Source organism: Pristiophorus japonicus, chromosome 4, assembly GCF_044704955.1.
Source record: "Pristiophorus japonicus isolate sPriJap1 chromosome 4, sPriJap1.hap1, whole genome shotgun sequence".
Classification (NCBI taxonomy): Eukaryota; Metazoa; Chordata; class Chondrichthyes; family Pristiophoridae; genus Pristiophorus; species Pristiophorus japonicus.
This window is the reverse complement of record NC_091980.1, coordinates 241,212,475-241,235,179: the sequence shown is the minus strand read 5'-3', so window position 1 is coordinate 241,235,179 and position 22,705 is coordinate 241,212,475. Positions and strand designations below refer to the sequence as shown.

General features: G+C 45.4%; 1 protein-coding gene across 6 annotated transcripts in view; it reads right to left on the bottom strand.

Moving 5' to 3' along the window:
- The window catches only part of nid2a (nidogen 2a (osteonidogen)), a 208,028-nt gene that overhangs the window by 157,454 nt on the left and 27,869 nt on the right, over window positions 1–22,705 (bottom strand). For all 6 annotated transcript variants that reach the window (XR_011593109.1, XM_070879213.1, XM_070879214.1 and 3 more), the window contains exons 10-11: window positions 15,246–15,377; window positions 1,019–1,255 (exon numbers count right to left, since the gene is read on the bottom strand). Coding sequence is in view for 5 of the 6 variants with exons in the window: in XM_070879213.1 (XP_070735314.1) it covers window positions 1,019–1,255; window positions 15,246–15,377 (369 nt within the window). In the remaining variant the exon portion in view is untranslated. The remainder of the gene's footprint in view (window positions 1–1,018; window positions 1,256–15,245; window positions 15,378–22,705) is intronic.

Sequence of the window (22,705 nt, the reverse complement as noted above, 5' to 3'; positions counted from 1 at the left end):
TCAATTACAAGCACTCGGTTTCTTCAATTAGTCATCATATTAGCTACAACAAATCAAATTTATATAGCAACTTTAACCTAAACAATATCCCAAAGTATTTTACAGATAGGCATATGGAAAGCAGATGTCAAGCCAGAAAAGGAGAAATCAGGAGGCGTAACCAAAAACTTGGCTGAAGTGATGTGTTTTAAGGATGCTTTCAAAAGGAGAGGGAGGGGGGGGGAGAGGTTTTAGGAGGCAATTCCAGAGAGTAGGATCTAGGTGGCTGAAGGCTCTGCCACCAATGGTGCGGCAATGGGAGGGGGAGACACACAAAAGAATGGGGACAGAGGAATGGCATGTTCAAGTGAAGGATACAGTACTGGAGATGATTACAGAGATAGGATGGGTCAAGGTTACAGAGGTGTTTTAAAGCAAGAATGAGAATTTTAAATTTAAGACCTTGGGGATGGAGAGCTAATGGATGTTAGCGAGGACAGCGGATATGGGCAAATGCAGGACAGGATACATGCAGCAGAGTTTTGGATAAGTTCTTCTCCAAATAATATAAGCATAGATGGTTTCCCTGTGAAACTTATTGCCCCAAGCTGTAGGTGGAAAATAAAATATACCATAACCTCTGGTTAAAAAAACTTTTTAGTCATTGATTTGGCAAAAAAAGACTTGAAAATAATAATCCAACTGCATATATTTCACTTGCTGTTTGTCACTTTATTTTTTTTAATTCAAAGGCAACAATCTCGACACTACATTTATACCAGCAACATTATAAAAGAGCAAACTATCCTATGGATAGTTGGATTTCCACCCAAACCTCTAGTCAGCTATACCCCAATTAAAAATTAAAAATAAAAAGTAAAGTAAGTTAACAAAAGTTAAGGGATCAACATGTGACAAACTGACAGAGTGGCGTGTCTAAAAGGATAGTGGACAATTAATTTTGCCCGATTTGGTATTTCAGCTAATCAGTAGTTTAGAGAGATAACAACTATGGATGAATGAAACCAGTCCTACTGACCTGGAAGCCCACACTGTGGTTGATTGTTTCCAGGGAGTGTTCTGGTTCCAGGAATTTCCTTTCCCCATTCATCCACACACCAGCAGTGGCCCGTACTGCTGTGGCACTGCAGCGGCCTGAAGTTGCCTTGCTCATCACACTGAGGAACATGGATTCCAAAGTGTGGCCGATATCCACGGGGGCTGAACTCTGCTTGCACTGCATCTCGCTGCTCCTCGCAAATAGTCTTTGGACGTCCTGTAAGATCCAAAGAAAGAAAACATTTCTGTCATCTATTCCACAATAAAATACAGTGCTTCAGACTGCAATAAGATCATAAAATGGCATTGCAAACACCCCGCAAAAACACAGCTAATCACTATCTCAGACGTTAAACAGGAATATAGGCATAGAAATAGGCCATTCAGTCACTCAAGTCTGTTCTGCTTTTCAATCAGACTATGGCTAACCTGTACCTCAATTCCATTTCCCCACCTTTTTCCGATATCCCTTGTTACCCTCACCCAACAAATGTCTATGGGCTAGAAATTGCATTGGCTTACCGCCCGGTTTCTCGATGGTATTGGCCATTTTGGGGGATAACCGGGTCGGCGAGAAATTGCCCAGCTGAGTTACGCTGGCGGTTTTGGGGTACCGCTGGGGAGCGGACCACTGGCGGGCACTGCCCTGGTGCGATATTTGGCTCAGCGGTGACCCATAGGCAAGTTTTTTTTTAAACGCCCACAAGAATCAGCAGAGTTGGGCGGTAGGTAAATAGCTCTGGAAGAAAAAGGTTAGTAATTGGTTTTGTACTCATTATTTAAAAATTCTGTTGTGGTGATTTAAGTTAAAAGGGTCCTGAGAATGTTTTCATGATTTTTTTATGTACTATTTTAAAAAATATATTTTTAGTGTTTTTCTCCTCCTTGGCCCAACCCTCAGCTTCGGGGTAAATTTTTAGTGAATTTTTAAATTACCGCCTATTTTCTTCAAGAACCGCCAAATCGACCTTAAATTCCACTTTTTCGCTGAGAATCAGGGTGCAACGCCCATTTCTTCCGCTGGGCGGATTTTTTTATTTTTGGGGTGGGGGAAGTTTTCGCTAATAATAATCTTCGGAATCTTAGCGGTCTTTTGGGCGGCAATCGAGCGCTGGTGGGTTGTTAGGGAATTCTAGCCCAAAGATTCTCAGTCTCTTTTCAGAGTTTATCTGGCTAGTTTTGCTCATTTATTGTAAGACTAACATTGTTTGGAGTTTGTAAAGTGCTTTTGTAAGCTTTCCACAGTTTTCTGCAGCACATTGCTAGCTTTAATTGTGAATGCTACACAGTTCATTATAACATTTTGTTTGTTGCTTATGTCAACATAATTTGATCTCTTTGTTTATATAGTTCAATACGAAATCTCATTATATGGAACTGTTTACTTTTAAGGAGATACTTTCAGTGGGTCTCAATTTTAGAGATCTTAACAGTAACTATAGCTCAGCTCCCAAAACTGTAACATGCAAAATTCTTTCCACCTTGATTAGATTCTCTACATTGTAATAAAACTTGAATTTGTTGCTCTGCCTATTTACAATGTGACCATGACCAGAAAACGTCATCAAATTATGCTGAGATTCTTTCCCATAGTTAAATGGAACAAATGTTTTTGTGATTAAAAAGTGTAATGAATTGCTTTATGACTCAAAGCACCAGTTTTCTGAAAGTTGCACAACCACTAGTGGGAGGCTATAAAGTCAAGAGTTAATTTTCAGAATTTCAAACAAGCAAGTGCTAATTTAATTCTATTGCAAGTAACATAGAAACATAGAAACATAGAAAATAGGTGCAGGAGCAGGCCATTCAGCCCTTCTAGCCTGCACCGCCATTCAATGAGTTCATGGCTGAACATGCAACTTCAGTACCCCCTTCCTACTTTCACGCCATACCCCTTGATCCCCCGAGTAGTAAGGACTTCATCTAACTCCCTTTTGAATATATTTAGTGAATTGGCCTCAACTACTTTCTGTGGTAGAGAATTCCACAGGTTCACTACTCTCTGGATGAAGAAGTTTCTCCTTATCTCGGTCCTAAATGGCTTACCCCTTATCCTTAGACTGTGACCTCTGGTTCTGGACTTCCCCAACATTGGGAACATTCTTCCTGCATCCAACCTGTCCAAACCTGTCAGAATTTTAAACGTTTCTATGAGGTCCCCTCTCATTCTTCTGAACTCCAGTGAATACAAGCCCAGTTGATCCAGTCTTTCTTGATAGGTCAGTCCCACCATCCCGGGAATCAGTCTGGTGAATCTTCGCTGCACTCCCTCAATAGCAAGAATGTCCTTCCTCAAGTTAGGAGACCAAAACTGTACACAATACTCCAGGTGTGGCCTCACCAAGGCCCTGTACAACTGTAGCAACGCCTCCCTGCCCCTGTATTCAAATCCCCTCGCTATGAAGGCCAACATGCCATTTGCTTTCTTAACCGCCTGCTGTACCTGCATGCCAACCTTCAATGACTGATGTACCATGACACCCAGGTCTCGTTGCACCTTCCCTTTTCCTAATCTGTCACCATTCAGATAATAGTCTGTCTCTCTGTTTTTACCACCAAAGTGGATAACCTCACATTTATCCACATTATACTTCATCTGCCACGCATTTGCCCACTCACCTAACCTATCCAAGTCACTCTGCAGCCTCAAAGCATCCTCCTCGCAGCTCACACTGCCACCCAACTTAGTGTCATCCGCAAATTTGGAGATACTACATTTAATCCCCTCGTCTAAATCATTAATGTACAATGTAAACAACTGGGGCCCCAGCACAGAACCCTGCGGTACCCCACTAGTCACTGCCTGCAATTCCGAAAAGTACCCATTTACTCCTACTCTTTGCTTCCTGTCTGACAACCAGTTCTCAATCCACGCCAGCACACTACCTCCAATCCCATGTGCTTTAACTTTGCACATTAATCTCCTGTGTGGGACCTTGTCGAAAGCCTTCTGAAAGTCCAAATATACCACATCAACTGGTACTCCTTTGTCCATTTTATTGGAAACATCCTCAAAAAATTCCAGAAGATTTGTCAAGCATGATCTCCCTTTCACAAATCCATGCTGACTTGGACCTATCATGTTACCATTTTCCAAATGCGCTGCTATGACATCCTTAATAATTGATTCCATCATTTTACCCACTACTGAGGTCAGGCTGACCGGTCTATAATTCCCTGCTTTCTCTCTCCCTCCTTTTTTAAAAAGTGGGGTTACATTGGCTACCCTCCACTCGATAGGAACTGATCCAGAGTCAATGGAATGTTGGAAAATGACTGTCAATGCATCCGCTATTTCCAAGGCCACCTCCTTAAGTACTCTGGGATGCAGTCCATCAGGCCCTGGGGATTTATCGGCCTTCAATCCCATCAATTTCCCCAACACAATTTCCCGACTAATAAAGATTTCCCTCAGTTCCTCCTCCTTACTAGACCCTCTGACCACTTTTATATCCGGAAGGTTGTTTGTGTCCTCCTTAGTGAATACTGAACCAAAGTACTTGTTCAATTGGTCTGCCATTTCTTTGTTCCCCGTTATGACTTCCCCTGATTCTGACTGCAGGGGACCTACGTTTGTCTTTACTAACCTTTTTCTCTTTACATACCTATAGAAACTTTTGCAATCCGCCTTAATGTTCCCTGCAAGCTTCTTCTCGTACTCCATTTTCCCTGCCCTAATCAAACCCTTTGTCCTCCTCTGCTGAGTTCTAAATTTCTCCCAGTCCCCAGGTTCGCTGCTATTTCTGGCCAATTTGTATGCCATTTCCTTGGCTTTAATACTATCCCTGATTTCCCTAGATAGCCACGGTTGAGCCACCTTCCCTTTTTTATTTTTACGCCAGACAGGAATGTACAATTGTTGTAATTCATCCATGCGGTCTCTAAATGTCTGCCATTGCCCATCCACAGTCAACCCCATCCATTAGCCAATCTATCTTAGCCAATTCATGCCTCATACCTTCAAAGTTACCCTTCTTTAAGTTCTGGACCATGGTCTCTGAATTAACTGTTTCATTCTCCATCCTAATGCAGAATTCCACCATATTATGGTCACTCTTCCCCAAGGGGCCTCGCACAATGAGATTGCTAGTTAATCCTCTCTCATTACACAACACCCAGTCTAAGATGGCCTCCCCCCTAGTTGGTTCCTCGACATATTGGTCTAGAAAACCATCCCTTATGCACTCCAGGAAATCCTCCTCCATCGTATTGCTTCCAGTTTGGCTGGCCCAATCTATGTGCATATTAAAGTCACCCATTATAACTGCTGCATCTTTATTGCATGCACTCCTAATTTCCTGTTTGATGCCCTCCCCAACATCACTACTACTGTTTGGAGGTCTGTACACAACTCCCACTAACGATTTTTGCCCTTTAGTGTTCTGCAGCTCTACCCATATAGATTCCACATCATCCAAGCTAATGTCTTTCCTAACTATTGCATTAATCTCCTCTTTAACCAGCAATGCTACCCCACCTCCTTTTCCTTTTATTCTATCCTTCCTGAATGTTGAATACCCCTGGATGTTGAGTTCCCAGCCCTGATCATCCTGGAGCCACGTCTCCGTAATCCCAATCACATCATATTTGTTAACATCTATTTGCACAGTTAATTCATCCACCTTATTGCGGATACTCCTTGCATTAAGACACAAAGCCTTCAGGCTTGCTTTTTTAACACCCTTTGTCCTTTTAGAATTTTGCTGTACAGTGGCCCTTTTTGTTCTTTGCCTTGGGTTTCTCTGCCCTCCACTTTTCCTCATCTCCTTTCTGTCTTTTGCTTTTGCCTCATTTTTGTCTCCCTCTGTCTCCCTGCATAGGTTCCCATCCCCCTGCAATATTAGTTTAACTCCTCCCCAACAGCACTAGCAAACACTCCCCCTAGGACATTGGTTTCGGTCCTGCCCAGGTGCAGAACGTCCGGTTTGTAGTGGTCCCACCTCCCCCAGAACCGGTTCCAATGCCCCAAGAATTTGAATCCCTCCCTGCTGCACCACTGCTCAAGCCATGTATTCATCTGCGCTATCCTGCGATTCCTACTCTGACTAGCACGTGGCACTGGTAGCAATCCCGAGATTACTACTTTTGAGGTCCTACTTTTTAATTTAGCTCCTAGCTCCTTAAATTCTTTTCGTAGGACCTCATCCCTTTTTTTACCTATGTCGTTGGTACCAATGTGCACCACGACAACTGGCTGTTCTCCCTCCCATTTCAGAATGTCCTGCACCCGCTCCGAGACATCCTTGACCCTTGCACCAGGGAGGCAACATACCATCCTGGAGTCTCGGTTGCGTCCGCAGAAACGCCTATCTATTCCCCTCACCATCGAATCCCCTATCACTATCACTCTCCCACTCTTTTTCCTGCCCTCCTGTTCAGCAGAGCCACCTATGGTGCCATGAACTTGGCTGCTGCTGCCCTCCCCTGATGAGTCATCCTCCCCAACAGTACCCAAAGCGGTGTATCTGTTTTGCAGGGGGATGACCACAGGGGACCCCTGCACTATCTTTCTTGCACTGCTCTTCCTGCTGGTCTTCCATTCCCTATCTGGCTGTGGACCCTTCTCCTGCGGTAAGACCAACTCACTACACGTGATACTCACGTCATTCTCAGCATCGTGGATGCTCCAGAGTGAATCCACCCTCAGCTCCAATTCCGCAACGCGGACCGTCAAGAGCTCGAGGCGGATACACTTCCCACACACGTAGCGCCCAGGGACACCGGAAGTGTCCCCGAATTCCCACATGGTACAGGAGGAGCATATCACATGGCCGAGCTCTCCTGCCATGTCTTAACCTTAGATACCCTTAAATTGGTAATAACAATGTTACAGTTCACTTACTGATATAAAAAATAAAGAAAGGCTACTCACCAAACACCAGCCAATCACTTACCCCATTGGCTGTGATGTCACTTTTTGATTACTTTCTACTTCTATTTTGCTTTCTCTCCCGCTGTAGCTGCCTTTTGATAGGCTGCTCCCGCGTCTCACCAACTGCCGCTGGCTCTTGATCTCCCGCTGGCCTTTTATAGGCCGCTCCCGCGTCTCACCAACTGCCGCTGGCTCTCGATCTCCCGCTGGGCTTTTATAGGTCGCTCCCCTCTCACCAACTGCCGCTGGCTCTCGATCTCACGCTGGGCCTTTTATAGGCCGTTCCCACGTCTCACCAACTGCTGCTGGCTCTCGATCTCCCGCTGGGCTTTTATAGGCTGCTCCCGCGTCTCACCAACTGCCGCTGGCTCTCGATCTCCCGCTGGGCTTTTATAGGCTGCTCCCGCGTCGCACCAACTGCCGCTGGCTCTTGCTCTCCCGCTGGGCTTTTATAGGTCGCTCCCCTCTCACCCACTGCCGCTGGCTCTCGATCTCCCGCTGGGCTTTTATAGGTCACTCCCCTCTCACCAACTGCCGCTGGCTCTCGATCTCCCGCTGGGCCTTTTATAGGCTGCTCCCCTCTCACCAACTGCCGCTGGCTCTCGATCTCCCGCTGGGCCTTTTATAGGCTGCTCCCCTCTCACCAACTGCCGCTGGCTCTCGATCTCCCGCTGGGCTTTTATAGGTCGCTCCCCTCTCACCAACTGCCGCTGGCTCTCGATCTCCCGCTGGGCCTTTTATAGGCTGCTCCCGCGTCTCACCAACTGCCGCTGGCTCTCGATCTCCCGCTGGGCCTTTTATAGGCTGCTCCCCTCTCACCAACTGCCGCTCAATACATTTTAATGAATTAATATATTTAGCTTTTCTTATGGTGTGAGTTCACAGCAAAAAAAAAACACAGATCTTGTATTCGTACATTAACTGGCTGATCTTCCATGGCATCGCCCATAGGAACTGGAGTGCAGTTATAAGGTACAAAGTGGACTCTGAGCTAGCGACCAGAGCACAGCTGGGGGGCGAGGGGGGGCGGGGGTCAGCTCAGGAAGAATGGAACATAGTGGAAGCTGAGGAGGAATGGAGGCTAAGTATTGAAGCATAGCGGATGGGGCAGCAGGTTACAGAATGTTAAAGTTAAAAACAAAAGCAAAAGAGCTATGGTTTTACCTGTTGAATAGCACCAGAGAAACCGTGAACTTCTATGGCAGCTGCTTCCTGAATCTGACTGCCAATCAGACAGCTATATCTGGGAGAAAAAACCCATTTTGTACTCATGCCGACTTTCGCCCCTATTAATTATTTGGGTTCCGAATTTAGCAGTATTTGTATTGAAAAATAGCCCTATCCTCACTTGATGTTTAATGGGGGTGAAATTGGTCTTGGGTGGTAGCAAAAAATGTATGCTTAAAGAATCAGCAGCCGATTTTACACTCCGCCTGATTTTCTTTTCAAATCGAGCGGGGGTGTAAAACAAGCTGCCAATTCGCTAAGAGCCATTTTACGTGACTGCCCGAGACCAATTTCACCCCCGATGTGTTCGTACTATAATTGCTGATTTCCTATTTAAATGAATATTGATTTGCTCAAATCAAGAGAAATGGCTATGGTCAGCATAAAGCGAGATAATGCTGAAATCACATCGACAGCATCACAAACAGCTGAAATTGCGTCTGCCAAACTATACATGTCATCTATAATCCTTGGAGGACTAAAGGATGTTTTAAATCCAGAGGGGAAAAAAAAACTTCTTCCATCACATTTGTTTTCTACAATTGCATTAAGCACAAGCAGAATACTGATTACAGAGCACATTTTTTTGGCAAGGCTCAAAATATATTCTCAACGGGATATGTAAAAACAATTTACGTGCAACCTTTTACCCTGGGGTCACAAATAAGATCAAGCTTAGACACAATACCAACAAATCTCTTCCTGCATCCCTTCCTGCAGCTATGGAGTTATCAGACTTATCAAAAGGAAAGGAGCATATCCTCTAGGGAACTCGTCTGTAAAATTTGGTAATAGTCTGTGAAAGCTCCTTTCAGTTCATTTGCTACCATCGTGAAAGCACAGAGGGGCAGACCAACAGATAGGTACACATAACAGTCACTCTATCCCCTGAAGGCTGGAAGTGGAAATGATGGCCAGATTGCCAGTCTTGAACTGCAAAATATCAGTTAAGAATACACGAGTATGTGAATTCAGAGATAATTCAGTATTTTACTTGAAAGTTTTTCATTTTTTATTGTTTCACTGAATGTCAGTTAAATTTAAAGTTCAAAAACAAGAAACACAAAGGCTGAATTTCCGCTCGGCCAACTAATTTCAGCGGAAGAGCCACGGAAACACCGGAAAATTGGTGTAGGCATCGTTCTTCCAGGGTTTCCATGGCTCTTCCATTAATGACGTGGTGGAGAATCAGAGAACCACTGCGGAAATGCCCTCCCACAAACTCAGTTGACTATATGATCCTTTTTTCTAGGAATTTTTCTTACAGCGCATTCATTAAATCACAGGAATGCGTTTCTGTGAAACATGCAATTTTGTTGCATATAAATATGCTCTCAGGAACAGCATTTTCTTTTTTGGTTGCATACTATTAGCACGTTTATAGAAATAAAGGAACACAGGAACAGGGGAGTGGGCCATTCAACCTGTTCCATCATTCAATTAGATCATGACTCGATTTCTATCATAATAATAGCCCTTCAGTCAGCAAAAGCTGCAAATGGACCATTATATTTAGGTATGCCATTGGATTGTTGCTGGGTGCACAAATGATTATGTGCATAGGGTCCATGATGTCCAGTTATCTTAGTGAAACTTTAGCTGTTTCCACTGTTGTTGATGTTACGTTTTATCTAGTTGTGTGTGCGGCGATACAATGTTTTAAGTTACCATTGATCCAGACATATTTCCTGTGGGTGCCTGGAAGGATTTGTGGCATAAGAGCCGAGAGCAGTTGTGACCTTCATAGATAATATGGAGCAGGTGTTCGTCTGTCCCTGCAGGTCCCTTTTGATCAACAATCTTTCTGCTAAGTACTATTTTGCCATCAAGGGATTCACTCAGTCATCCCGCCTGCTGACACACCAGCGAGTTCACACCATGGAGAGACCATTCACCTGCTCTGAGTGTGGGAAGGGATTCACAGAGTGTAATGTATGTATGCCTGGATTTACCTGCCACCAGGGGGAGCGACCGTCAGAGGTCATTGGGCCACAGACACACACATGCAGCCCTTGTATATAAAGAAAGACTCCATGTTTAATCCTCACTTTGCGAACTAATAAAGTAGAGTCAGGTCGCACCTGATTGAGTTCACGGTATTGAGTTATTGCATACACAACATTTGGCGATGAAGCACAATACAAACTTTCACACACACAAAAAAAATGAGCACCATTGGAATCCTGGAGCGATTCGTGGAGGGAGAAGACTGGGAGGATTTTACAGATCGCCTCCACCAGTACTTCGTGGTCAACAAGTACTAGGCGCAGGGTGGTTTTCCTCACGGTTTGTGGTCCAAAAATCTATGGCCTCATAAAGAATCTGCTCTCACCTGCATGTCCAACGGAAAAGACCTATGAGGAATTGTATGCTCTGATTGGGGACCATCTCAAACCTAAAGAAGGCATCATTATCTCGAGATATCGCTTTTACAAGCAAGTTCGTTCTGAGGGCCAGGACGTGGTGGAATTTGTTGCCGACCTGAGACGTCTCGCTGGGCCGTTCACCAAGTTGGATCTGACGCGGCCTATATGACACAGGAGCTTGTCAAATCGTCGAAGAAACTTCCGTGCATCAATACGCATAAAGGGCTGTTCATTTACAACAGGTGTCCTTTCGGAATTCGCTCGGCTGCAAGCCATATTTCAGAGAAACATGGAGAGTTTACTGAAGTCTGTCCCTAGAACCGTGATATTCCAAGACGACATTCTGGTCGCAGGTCGTGACACTGCTGAACACCTGCACAACCTGGAAGAGGTTCTACGTCGTCTGGACAAAGTGGGGCTCAGGCTGAAACATTCAAAGTGGATCTTTATGGCACTGGGAGTCGAATTCCCGGGAAGGAAGATTGCTGCAGATGCCATCAGGCCTACGGACTCGAAAACAGAGGCCATCAAAAATGCACCCAGACCCCAGAATGTGACGGAGCTGCGTTCGTTCCTTGGTCTTCTCAACTACTTCGGTAATTTCTTACCTAAATTGAGCACATTATTGGAGCCACTGCACATGCTGCTCAGAAAAGGCGACAGCTGGGTTTGGGGTGTATCTCAAGACAGGGCCTTCGAGAAGGCTAGAAATCTGCTTTGTTCCAACAAATTGCTGGTACATTATGACCCGTGCAAGCGTTTAGTATTGGCCTGTGACGCTTCATCACATGGGGTTGATTGCGTGCTCCAACAATCCAATGAGTTGGGCAAACTACAACCCGTTGCGTACGCGTTGAGAAGCATGTCTAAAGCGGAAAGAGCCTACGGCATTGTAGAGAAAGAAGCTTTAGCCTGCGTACATGGGGTTAAAAAGATGCACCAGTATCTGTTTGGGCTTCGTTTCGAGCTTGAAACCGATCACAAGCCACTCATATCTTTGTTTTCAGAGCATAGAGGTATCAATACCAACACGTCATCCCGCATCCAGAGGTGGGCGCTGACATTATCTGCCTATGATTATGTCATTTGCCACAGACCTGGCACTGAGAATTGTGCTGATGCATTGAGTCGTTTACCATTGCCCACGCCGGAGGTGGAAACGCCACAACCTGCAGATCTACTGTTGGTCATGGATGCCTTTGAGAGTGAAGGGTCGCCTGTCACTGCTCAACAAGTTAGGAGCTGGACCAGCCAGGATCCGATCTTATCGGTTGTAAAACATTGTGTCCTTAGTGGTGATTGGTTGGCTATTCCCAGGTAAGTGTGTGATGAGACCAAGCCTTATAACCATCGCAAAGACAAACTATCCATTCAATCTGATTGTTTGCTATGGGGTAATCATGTTGTTATGCCCAAGAAAGGCAGGGAGAGATTTGTATGGGATTTACACATACCAATCCTGCTTTTGTGATGGTGAAGGCCATTGCCAGGTCTCACGTTTGGTGGCCTGGCATTGACTCTGATTTGGAATCATGTGTGCATCAGTGCAACACTTGTATGCAGTTAATTCTGACGGGGTTAGACAGGTTAGATGCAGGAAGAATGTTCCCAATGTTGGGGAAGTCCAGAACCAGGGGTCACAGTCTAAGGATAAGGGGTAAGCCATTTAGGACCGAGATGCGGAGGAACTTCTTCACCCAGAGAGTGGTGAACCTGTGGAATTCTCTACCACAGAAAGTTGTTGAGGCCAATTCACTAAATATATTCAAAAAGGAGTTAGATGAGGTCCTTACTGCTAGGGGGATCAAGGGGTATGGCGAGAAAGCAGGAATGGGGTACTGAAGTTGAATGTTCAGCCATGAACTCATTGAATGGCGGTGCAGGCTAGAAGGGCCGAATGGCCTACTCCTGCACCTATTTTCTATGTTTCTATGTTTCTATGTAAGCAATGCACCAGTAGAATCTCCGCTAAGTCTGTGATCGTGGCCATCCAAACGACGGTCGAGGATCCACATCGACTATGTGGATCCTTTCCTGGGCAAAATGATTTTGGTGGTGGTGGATGCATATTCCAAATGGATAGAATGTGCAATCATGTTATCCAGCACATCCATAGCCACCATTGAGAACCTTCGTGCCATGTTCGCCACTCATGGTCTGCCCGACATCGTTGTGACACTGGATCGTGCTTCACGAGTTTGGAGTTTCAAGAGTTTATGAGACTCAATGGTAACAAGCACGTAAGGTCAGTACCATTCAAACCCACATCCAATGGTCAAGCGGAGCAGGCTGTCCAAACCATCAAGCAGAGCCTGAAACGTGTAACTCACGGTTCTTTGCAGACTTGCTTGTCACGCATACTGCTTAGTTACAAGACGAGACCCCCACATGCTTACCGGGGTCCCCCCTGCTGAACTGTTGATGGAGAGGTCTCAAGACCAGGCTCTCGCTTGTCCACCCTGAGCTTAACGATCACGTCGAAAACAGACGTCAACATCAGCAGTGCCGTGTCACGTGACATCTCTATTAATGATCCTGTGTATGTGCTAAATTATGGTCAAGACCCCAAGTGGGTCACTGGCACTGTTATGGCCCAGGAGGGTAACAGGGATGCTTATTGTCAGGCTCACTAATGGGCAAACATGCAGGAGGCACATTGATCAGGCGAAATTGCAGCACAGAGACGAACCAGAACAGCTTGAAGACACCATCAATGACCAACCGATTCATATTCAGCCATCAGAAGACCCTGCTGTTGTCAATGAATCTGGACCTTCAATCCCCGACATGGACACTGCCACTTCCATTAGATCGGCTACCCAGCCTCAAGTCTTGAATGACTCGGAGAGCTCACTCAGATCTAGAATTGAACTGAGATGATCAACTAGGGAGCGGAAAGCCCCCGGACCATCTCAATTTGTAAATAGGACTGATACCAAGATCTTGTGAGGGAATGATGTAACGTATGTATGCCTGGGTTTACCTGCTACCAGAGAGAGCGACCGTCAGAGGTCATTGGGCCACAGACACACACGTGCAGCCCTTGTATATAAAGAAAGCCTCCATGTTTAATCCTCACTTTGAGAGCTAATAAAGTAGAGTCAGGTCGCACCTGATTGAGTTCACGGTACTAAGCCTACTGAGTTATTGCATACGCAACACAGAGTCATCCAACCTACTGACTCACCAGCGAGTTCACACTGGGGAGAGACCGTTCACCTTCTCGGAGTGTGGGAAGGGATTCACTCAGTCATCCGACCTGCTGAGACACCAGCGAGTTCACAAGTGACTGCAGGGATTGGATTCTGCTGTTATTCACATCCCTACTGAATCGTGTTCATTATGTTAGTTGCCGTTAGTTTCTGCCGATGTTAGTAACCTTTCAACTAGGCTGGAGTTTAATATTTTGATATTTCAAATAACAGTGTGTCGAAATTTGATGTCTCCAAGATAAGAGACTAATTGATGTCCTGTTACTGACTGCTCCATTTTTGATCGGGGCGGAGGAGTGGTGAGATCGGGGCCCAGGAGAGGCGAGGGCCCAGGGGCAGCACAGGCCAGCCTACACTGCGATCTATGAATAGTAGGAGCATGTGTGCACGCTAGGTCCGTGCAGCAGAGCTTGGTCTCCAGTCGTCTTGATTAACCCTTACCACTGGATCAAGACCTAGCTCTGTCAAGCCCATGTGGTGGCTGGTGTGTAACGGCCACCCCAGGTTAAAAGAATCCACGCACAGGCATCTTCCACCCTTCAATATGTTGTTCGGGACCTAGAATGTTAGGTCCCTCATTGAAACACCTGTGAACTCATCCCTTTTTGGTGTGGAAGTGGGTCATCCTCGATACGAGGGACTACCTGATACTATTTTGCCATCATGCCCAGGTAGCTAATTCCATTGAGATACATCCACTGTCTAGTGTAAGTTATGCACCAGCTGTGACCTCTTTGGTCCTGGGTCATCCTTTCTTCCTCCTCTTGCTGAACTGGCAAAGATGACCAAACGCTCTGGGAATAGGGTTGCCTTCTCTGATTGGACATATTCCTGGAGATTTCATCACATGACCTCCAGCTTCCCTATCCAATATTTATATAACTAGCAAAGAAAGTTATTTTCTTGAAAAAAAAGACACGATTTTTATATTGCCCCTATGATTTTTCTTCTGTGTTGCTTGCAGCAGTGTCCAGGCGATCAATTTTTAATCTTGGAGACTCCAGGACAATTGTGGAGAGTTAGCAACCCAAGCTGGGAAGAAACCTCCTTTGTACTGTTCATTTCAGTTTCTGCAGCAGTGCTACTTTGAAGCCTTAGACTCTACTAAGATCATGCACTCCAGGTCTGTCCTGGAGTTAAATGCTCCTGTTTTGATTATTCTTTCCCTCAGATAATTTGGCATGACTTTTAGATGATTGCAGTTTAACAAGACATAATGAGTAAAAAGCTGCCTTTTTCTCTCACTTTTCATAAACCCATTTTGGATCAGAGCAATTTTCAACTGAACAGTCTATTATTGCATTCTATTAGAAGTGTTCAGTATTTATGCACATATGTAATGTTGTTAAAATGATCCCATACGACCCAATATTGTTAGAGGTCCTTTGGGATAAGGATGAGCATCGGAATTATAGTGATGTCACTGTTTAAAAGATTGGTTACAAAATCTGGTGTTTATTAGTTGCCAAGCACAGTCAAAAGGTCAAAAAGAATTAACTTATTCACGTAAAGATATCTAAAAACACTTACGAACACATGTGCTCCCACCCTCTGGAATTTCATAGCCACGCTGGCATTCACACTCATAGGATCCAGGGACATTGATACAGTCGGTATGTTCTCCACATCCATGGGAACTACCATCAGCACACTCATCGATATCTGAGGAGAAAGTGTAAGTCTTGTTACAGCTATACGTTAATGAAGAAAAATCTTCCACAAAGTGACTGTCTTCCAATGAACGATTAACTAGTTGAAACTGTGAAGCTGTTCACTTAAGGTCCAAGTTGAGCCATATGGGTTTAAATGGTTTTAAAATTATAAATTGGAAGAAGCAGATCCAGTTGTTGTGTTTAAAAAAAAGACACAGGGAGGAATTTTTATCCCAAAAAATGGGTGGGTTGGGGTCAGGCGGGAGGCTATAATGTTAAAAACCTGAATCCTGACCCCAACCCGCCCGCAATCCACCCACTTCGGTTTTAACGGAGGCGGGAGGGGGAACGGCAGCCAACCCGCTCCCAGGAGGTGGGTTGGCATTTTAAATGTTAGAATGAGGCTGGATGTTTTGGATTTAACCTGCTATGCAGGTTTAATTATGGCCGGTCAGGTTCCTGGGTCTTGGGAGCTGCAGCGAGGCAAGGACAGCCTCGCAGAAAACGCTTGCGGGCCGGGAGAGCAGGAGTGCTTCTCCCGCAACCCACAAGATTCCTCACCATCAGTCCCGCCCCCCCCAGCCATACAAACCCCCGCCCCCCGGGTCGAAGATCGGATGCCCCCTTGATTGGAGATTAGGCCGCCTCCCGCCTCGCCCCATTATACACCACATATGGATGGATGGAAAATTGGGCTGGCCATACAATGGGCAGAAAATTCACAATCTCCCATTTTACACTATTGCCCAAACTCAGAATTAGCCCCAATGTGTCTATCCCAGAAGATGAACTGGAAACTCAGCTAGATCCCTAGAGAATGTGGGAAAGGAGATATCTAGCACTACTATGTCCAGCACCCAGATGTGCAAGAGATCTGAGGTGATTGTCCCTTTGATGTTTCCCTTCTGTGGGCAGAGACATACCTTTCCAGAATGCCACAGTTGGGATGAAGAATTTAGTATGTTGGCAACTGCAGATATAAGCCCATCTCCCACCACTGTGTGGCCAAGCACACTAGGGGGCCGAAATTGCCCTCCTCCCCAAACTGGGCGCACTTACCCGCTGATGATGTCAATGCTGATGCGTCACAATGTCCCTCCCCTTCAGTTAAAGGGGAGGGCTGCTGCGAGCTCTGCAGCCACTTTAGTGGCACCCACTGGGCCACCAGGGAGGGTTTTGGCCGGGCCAGCGGTCCAGTACCCAAGAGGCTGCCTGTTGGTGGCCTGGCCGAACCCATGGCCACCATTGTCGGGCCAACTTCGGAGTCGGCCGACAATTAAAATAAAATGGCAGCCACAGCAGTGCGTCCTTCCCTTTAAGGGTGCACATGCCTCCCAGCCATAAGGAGCTTCCTGCCGAGGAAAGCTGTTAGGGGCACTGAGCAGTGGCCGATCTGCTCCCACGGGGCAATCTCCCACTCGGGGCGGAAAGGGGTTCGCCGCCGGTTGGTAAGGGGTCGGCGCGTGCCTGATGGGGCGGGAAGATGGCCGGAGCGGTCCCGTACACTGTTCCAAAAATAAAAGAGGGCAATTGAGGCAGTAACGGCTCTTAAAAAAAAAAGGGGCAATTTTGGCCCCGAGTGGCCTAACACACTAACCACGAAAATCCATGGGCCCTTCTGGTGTAAGACTGTTGGGGAGTGCATGGAGCCGGGGGCTTTCAGGTCCCCATCTTTACTGATAGTTTCTGTTGAGGCCTCTTTGGGACAGACCTCTGACAGCTCCAAACATGACCAATTGTTGTGGTGGGACCAAGGGGAAGGAATTCTGACACCAGAAACCTCCTCATCCTTGGCCTCCTTTCCGTTGAGCAACGTGTACCTCAGGATGAATCCGGTAGTATTGGTACTTGGATTGGCAGATGTGGGATTCACCTGGGGATCAAGACCTGAACACCCAAGCAAACTCCTTCAACTCCTGCCTCCAGTTTTTAGATCGGCCCCTGATAATGAAGGTCAAATGGGACTGTGTAAAAAAAAATCTTGTTGACGGGTGATGCTGGCAGTTACATTAGAGGCTGGCCAGCACCACATTTCACTCCCCCACCCCTCTGTTAGACACCCAAAAGGCATTCATAGTGGTGTGGGTGCCTGCCAGTAATATTCCTGAATTTGACATATATCGTCATTTCTTCATTGTTGCTGGGTAAATACCATGGAATATCCTGCCATACACCATTGAGGGAGCACCATCACCACAGGGGGAAGGCACACTACCACATTCTCAGGGCATCTAGGGATGGGCAATAAATGCAGCCTCGCCAGTGTTACCTATATCCCGAGAACAAATAAAACCACACACCAGGAAGGTCCCAAGTTTCATTCCCGTTCTGTGCTGTTCTCAGCAGGGTTATTGATCAGATTGCAACAATTGACCCTCGTGTGACTGAAGAGCAGTTGGCTTTGATTCTGCTCCTGATTACTATCCAGCAACTGCTGCTGGAAGTGTGCATGCATTCTAGGCGGTTAAGGATAGGATTCAATTCAGCTATGATGCCCCTCATGAAAAATTAGCCTACCAAAATGCACCATTAAGGATCATATATCTAGAATGTGCTCTTATGTGAAGTAACTGAGAGTGTCCTGCATCTGTGGAACCATACCCCAACAAGGAGTCGACACCTTCAAGAGTGGAAGAGAGGGGAAAAGATAGGTGGAGGACATTTGAAAGGAAAATATAAGCCAAATTTTACCTTTTGAGTTCAGGATTCTAGATTGGATTTACACAAATGACTATCATTTCCTCCTTTGGAAATAATTATTAAAGGTCACTCATTTCTGTTCATGAATATCACCAGCCTAAACTGATGGCAGCATTGGGTTTCCTGCAATCAGATTTATGCCTCATTGAGAAGAAACCGGTCAATGCACTGATGGTCATTTTCAAATTTTCAAGGAATCAATGAACTACTTAATCACCACTTCTGGTAACTAGGCTATAAATACAGCTGTGCAGTGAGTGGTGATTAGGATGCTCAGGCAATGTCTGTCTAGACAGTTTAGCTTGTGCAGCAACAGCTGTTCGTGTGGGACTTTTTCAAAGGTTTTCCTTAAGTCCAGATACAACGCACCATAAAAGCTTTGCAAAATCACTTGGGAAGTCAATACCTCAAAAATGTGAAGAAGGTTGATCAGACAGAACCTCCCCCTTCTGAGACCATGTTGGCTGCCATTTACTTGGTTATTTTGATAGAAGTAATCATCTGTGTTTATTCAGTTTCATTTTATAGACTTTTATGAAAATAGCCACGTTAGCTTATTTGTAATCCAGTGTGACATCCCTGATACAAAGGATATAGAGTTGCTTATTGCAAAACATTATCAGAATGAAGGATTAGAAGCCCTTCCTTTGCATATGTGGCCCCAGATTATGACCAGCTGTATGAATGGCAACATGTGTAAAGTTGATAATTTTGGGGAAGTGGCCAGCTAATAAAAACCAGGCCGCTTTTATTTTTGCTGCCGGGGCTCCATGCTAAATTACGCAATCTGGCAGGCCTCAGTTGCATCAGGAATGCAGCAGTTGGCTACATAGCGAGTGATTCCGGTTAAATCTTCAACTGATGCTTAGTAGGTAATATAGTGGACAATTAGTGTTACTCGTATTGTTCTATCCAAGTATGCACAAGAAACAAGAATGCAAGCACAGTATCTCCAAAAGCCTTAGCTGTACTCGTTGAGTGCTGTATCTTGCTATCTGAAGAGGAGTAATAAATTGTCTGATGTTTGAAATATAGCGATGCTGCCCAAAAAGGGGTGATGATTGAAACTTTACAGATCAATCAAACCACAGTTCTCACTTTGTGCTTCTACAGAGGAGCAAATCTCTTTAATGTGTTGTGTCAAATGTTACTGATAACATTTTATTCATAGCAGGTGGTCTTGAGCATCACAGTGCAAATAAAGAATAGGAACATAGGAGCAGGAGCAGGCCATTTAGCCCCTCGAGCCTGTTCCGCCATTCAATGAGATCACGATTGATCTGCAACCTAACTCTATATATCCACCTTTGGCCCTTATCACTTAATACCTTTGGTTAACAAAAATCTATCTATCTCAGATTTAAAATTAACAATTGATCTAGCATCGTTATTTTCTGTGTCTGTTCATGACATTTTAATGATCTATGTACCTGGACCCCCAAGTCTCAGTGGACCTCCACTGTTTTTAGCTTTTCACTATTTAGAATGTACCCTGTTCTATTCATTTTAGGTCCAAAGTGGATGACCTCACATTTGCCTATATTGAAATCCATTTGCCACAGTTTAGCCAATTCATTTAATCTATCGATATCCATTTGTAATTTTATGCTTTCATCTACACTGCCGATAATGCCGCCTATCTTTGTGTCATCGGCAAATTTGGAAATTGGCTTTCTATCCCATCATCTAAGTCATTAATAAATACAGTGAATAGCTGAGGCTCCAACACAGATTCCTGCGGGACACCTGTAGTAACATCCTGCCAATTAGAGTACCTGTCCATTATCCCTATTCTCTGTCTCCTGTCACTCAGCCAATTTCCAAACCAGGTCAATCATTTACCTTCAATTCCACAGGCTTCTACTTTAGTTAACAGTCTCTTATGAGGCACTTTATCAAATGCCTTCTGGAAGTCCATATAGATAACATCTATAGACATTCCCCTCTCCACTACTTTAGTCACCTCCTCAAAAAATTCAATCAGGTTTTTTCGGGCATGACCTAACTTTCACAAATCCATGCTGACTCTCTCTGATCAGCTGAAAATTCACATGGTGTTCAATCACTCCCACCTGTTTCAGGGAGGCGCCTCATTAGGCAAGCAAATCAGGGTCCTATTACACACATAGGAACCTGATGCAATTTTCAGGCACCAAAGGGTGGAATGTGTGTTGCGCCAGCTCCTCCAATTGATACTTGGTCGAGAGCAGCCTGACCAGCAGTCCTTAACAAAACTTCTACATTAATGTTCTGCCTAGCCCCCAAAATCCCAATCTTCTGCCAGTCCCTGCATGGCCCACCCTATTTCTGGTCCAGCTCCACAGAGGAGCTGCCAAATATCCTACAGCCCCCATATCGGCGAGCTGCCATGTCAGCAGTGACAGTGCCGGCAGCTCATTGCAGAAGCATATACTGTGTCTCTGGAGCAGTAAGAGACACGTTAGTCAGAATCCGGCTGTAAGACACTTGGAGCCAGGATACAAGCCACTGTCTCTCAGGGCTTTTAGAATCTGATAGCTGCAATTAGATCTGCCACTCTGCAGTACACACACAAATCCTGGGCCCAGTAGAACAGCGACAGATGGAGTCAACCTGCATGAGGATGCCATTTCGCAGGAGAGGCAGCGCAAGCCAAGTACCTTGCCTATCCCCTCAGAGCTCCACGCAAGTGGCACGTAGAAAGTGAGATCAGGCGGCTCAGGCACAAGCAACAGAGATGCAGCCAACAGTACGTCCCAACCAGGACCAAACTGCCATGGGAGGAAGGCCACCTCAGCCACATGAGTCTTTTGCTCCATAAGGACAACCAACTACCTCTCATGGTGCTGGCTCTCGGGTTGCACCTCCGAGAAGCAGTAGAATAGGAGAAAGAAATGCATGTTTAAACAGACAGGGAAAATATGGTGTGTAGAAAGAGTACAATGGCTAATGTTTACTTATAAAATGGTGGTAATAAAAAAGAAGGAACACTTATTTTCTGCTCAGTTATTCATGAACTTATGAAAACTGTCAAGAGTTTAGTAAGGGTAAAGAAGTCTGAGGTATGGTTCCACAATGTGGATTAGAAACATAGAAACATAGAAAATAGGTGCAGGAGTAGGCCATTCGGCCCTTCGAGCCTGCACCGCCATTCAATATGATCATGGCTGATCATTCAACTTCAGTACCCCATTCCTGCTTTCTCTCCATAACCCTTGATCCCTTTAGCCGTAAGGGCCACATCTAAATCCCTTTTGAATATATCTAACGAACTGGCCTCAACAACTTTCTGTGGTAGAGAATTCCATCGGTTCACAATTCTCTGAGTGAAGTTTCTCCTCATCTCGGTCCTAAATGGCTTACCCCTTATCCTTAGACTGTGACCCCTGGTTCTGGACTTCCTCAACATCGGGAACCTGTCCAATCCCGTCAGAATTTTATATGTTTCTATGAGATCCTCTTTCATAGAAACATAGAAAATAGGTGCAGCAGTAGGCCATTCGGCCCTTCTAGCCTGCACCGCCATTCAATGAGTTCATGGCTGAACATGCAACTTCAGTACCCCCTTCCTGCTTTCTCGCCATACCCCTTGATCCCCCGAGTAGTAAGGACTTCATCTAACTCCCTTTTGAATATATTTAGTGAATTGGCCTCAACAACTTTCTGTGGTAGAGAATTCCACAGGTTCACCACTCTCTGGGTGAAGAATTTTTTCCTCATCTCGGTCCTACATGGCTTACCCCTTATCCTTAGACTGTGACCCCTGGTTCTGGACTTCCCCAACATTGGGAACATTCTTCCTGCATCTAACCTGTCTAAACCCGTCAGAATTTTAAACGTTTCTATGAGGTCCCCTCTCATTCTTCTGAACTCCAGTGAATACAAGCCCAGTTGATCCAGTCTTTCTTGATAGGTCAGTCCCACCATCCCGGGAATCAGTCTGGTGAACCTTCGCTGCACTCCCTCAATAGCAAGAATGTCCTTCCTCAAGTTAGGAGACCAAAACTGTCTAAACCCGTCAGAATTTTAAACGTTTCTATGAGGTCCCCTCTCATTCTTCTGAACTCCAGTGAATACAAGCCCAGTTGATCCAGTCTTTCTTGATAGGTCAGTCCCACCATCCCGGGAATCAGTCTGGTGAACCTTCGCTGCACTCCCTCAATAGCAAGAATGTCCTTCCTCAAGTTAGGAGACCAAAACTGTCTAAACCCGTCAGAATTTTAAACGTTTCTATGAGGTCCCCTCTCATTCTTCTGAACTCCAGTGAATACAAGCCCAGTTGATCCAGTCTTTCTTGATAGGTCAGTCCCACCATCCCGGGAATCAGTCTGGTGAACCTTCGCTGCACTCCCTCAATAGCAAGAATGTCCTTCCTCAAATTAGGAGACCAAAACTGTACACAATACTCCAGGTGTGGCCTCACCAAGGCCCTGTACAACTGTAGCAACACCTCCCTGCCCCTGTACTCAAATCCCCTCGCTATGAAGGCCAACATGCCATTTGTTTTCTTAACCGCCTGCTGTACCTGCATGCCAACCTTCAATGACTGATGTAGCATGACACCCAGGTCTCGTTGCACCTCCCCTTTTCCTAATCTGTCACCATTCAGATAATAGTCTGTCTCTCTGTTTTTACCACCAAAGTGGATAACCTCACATT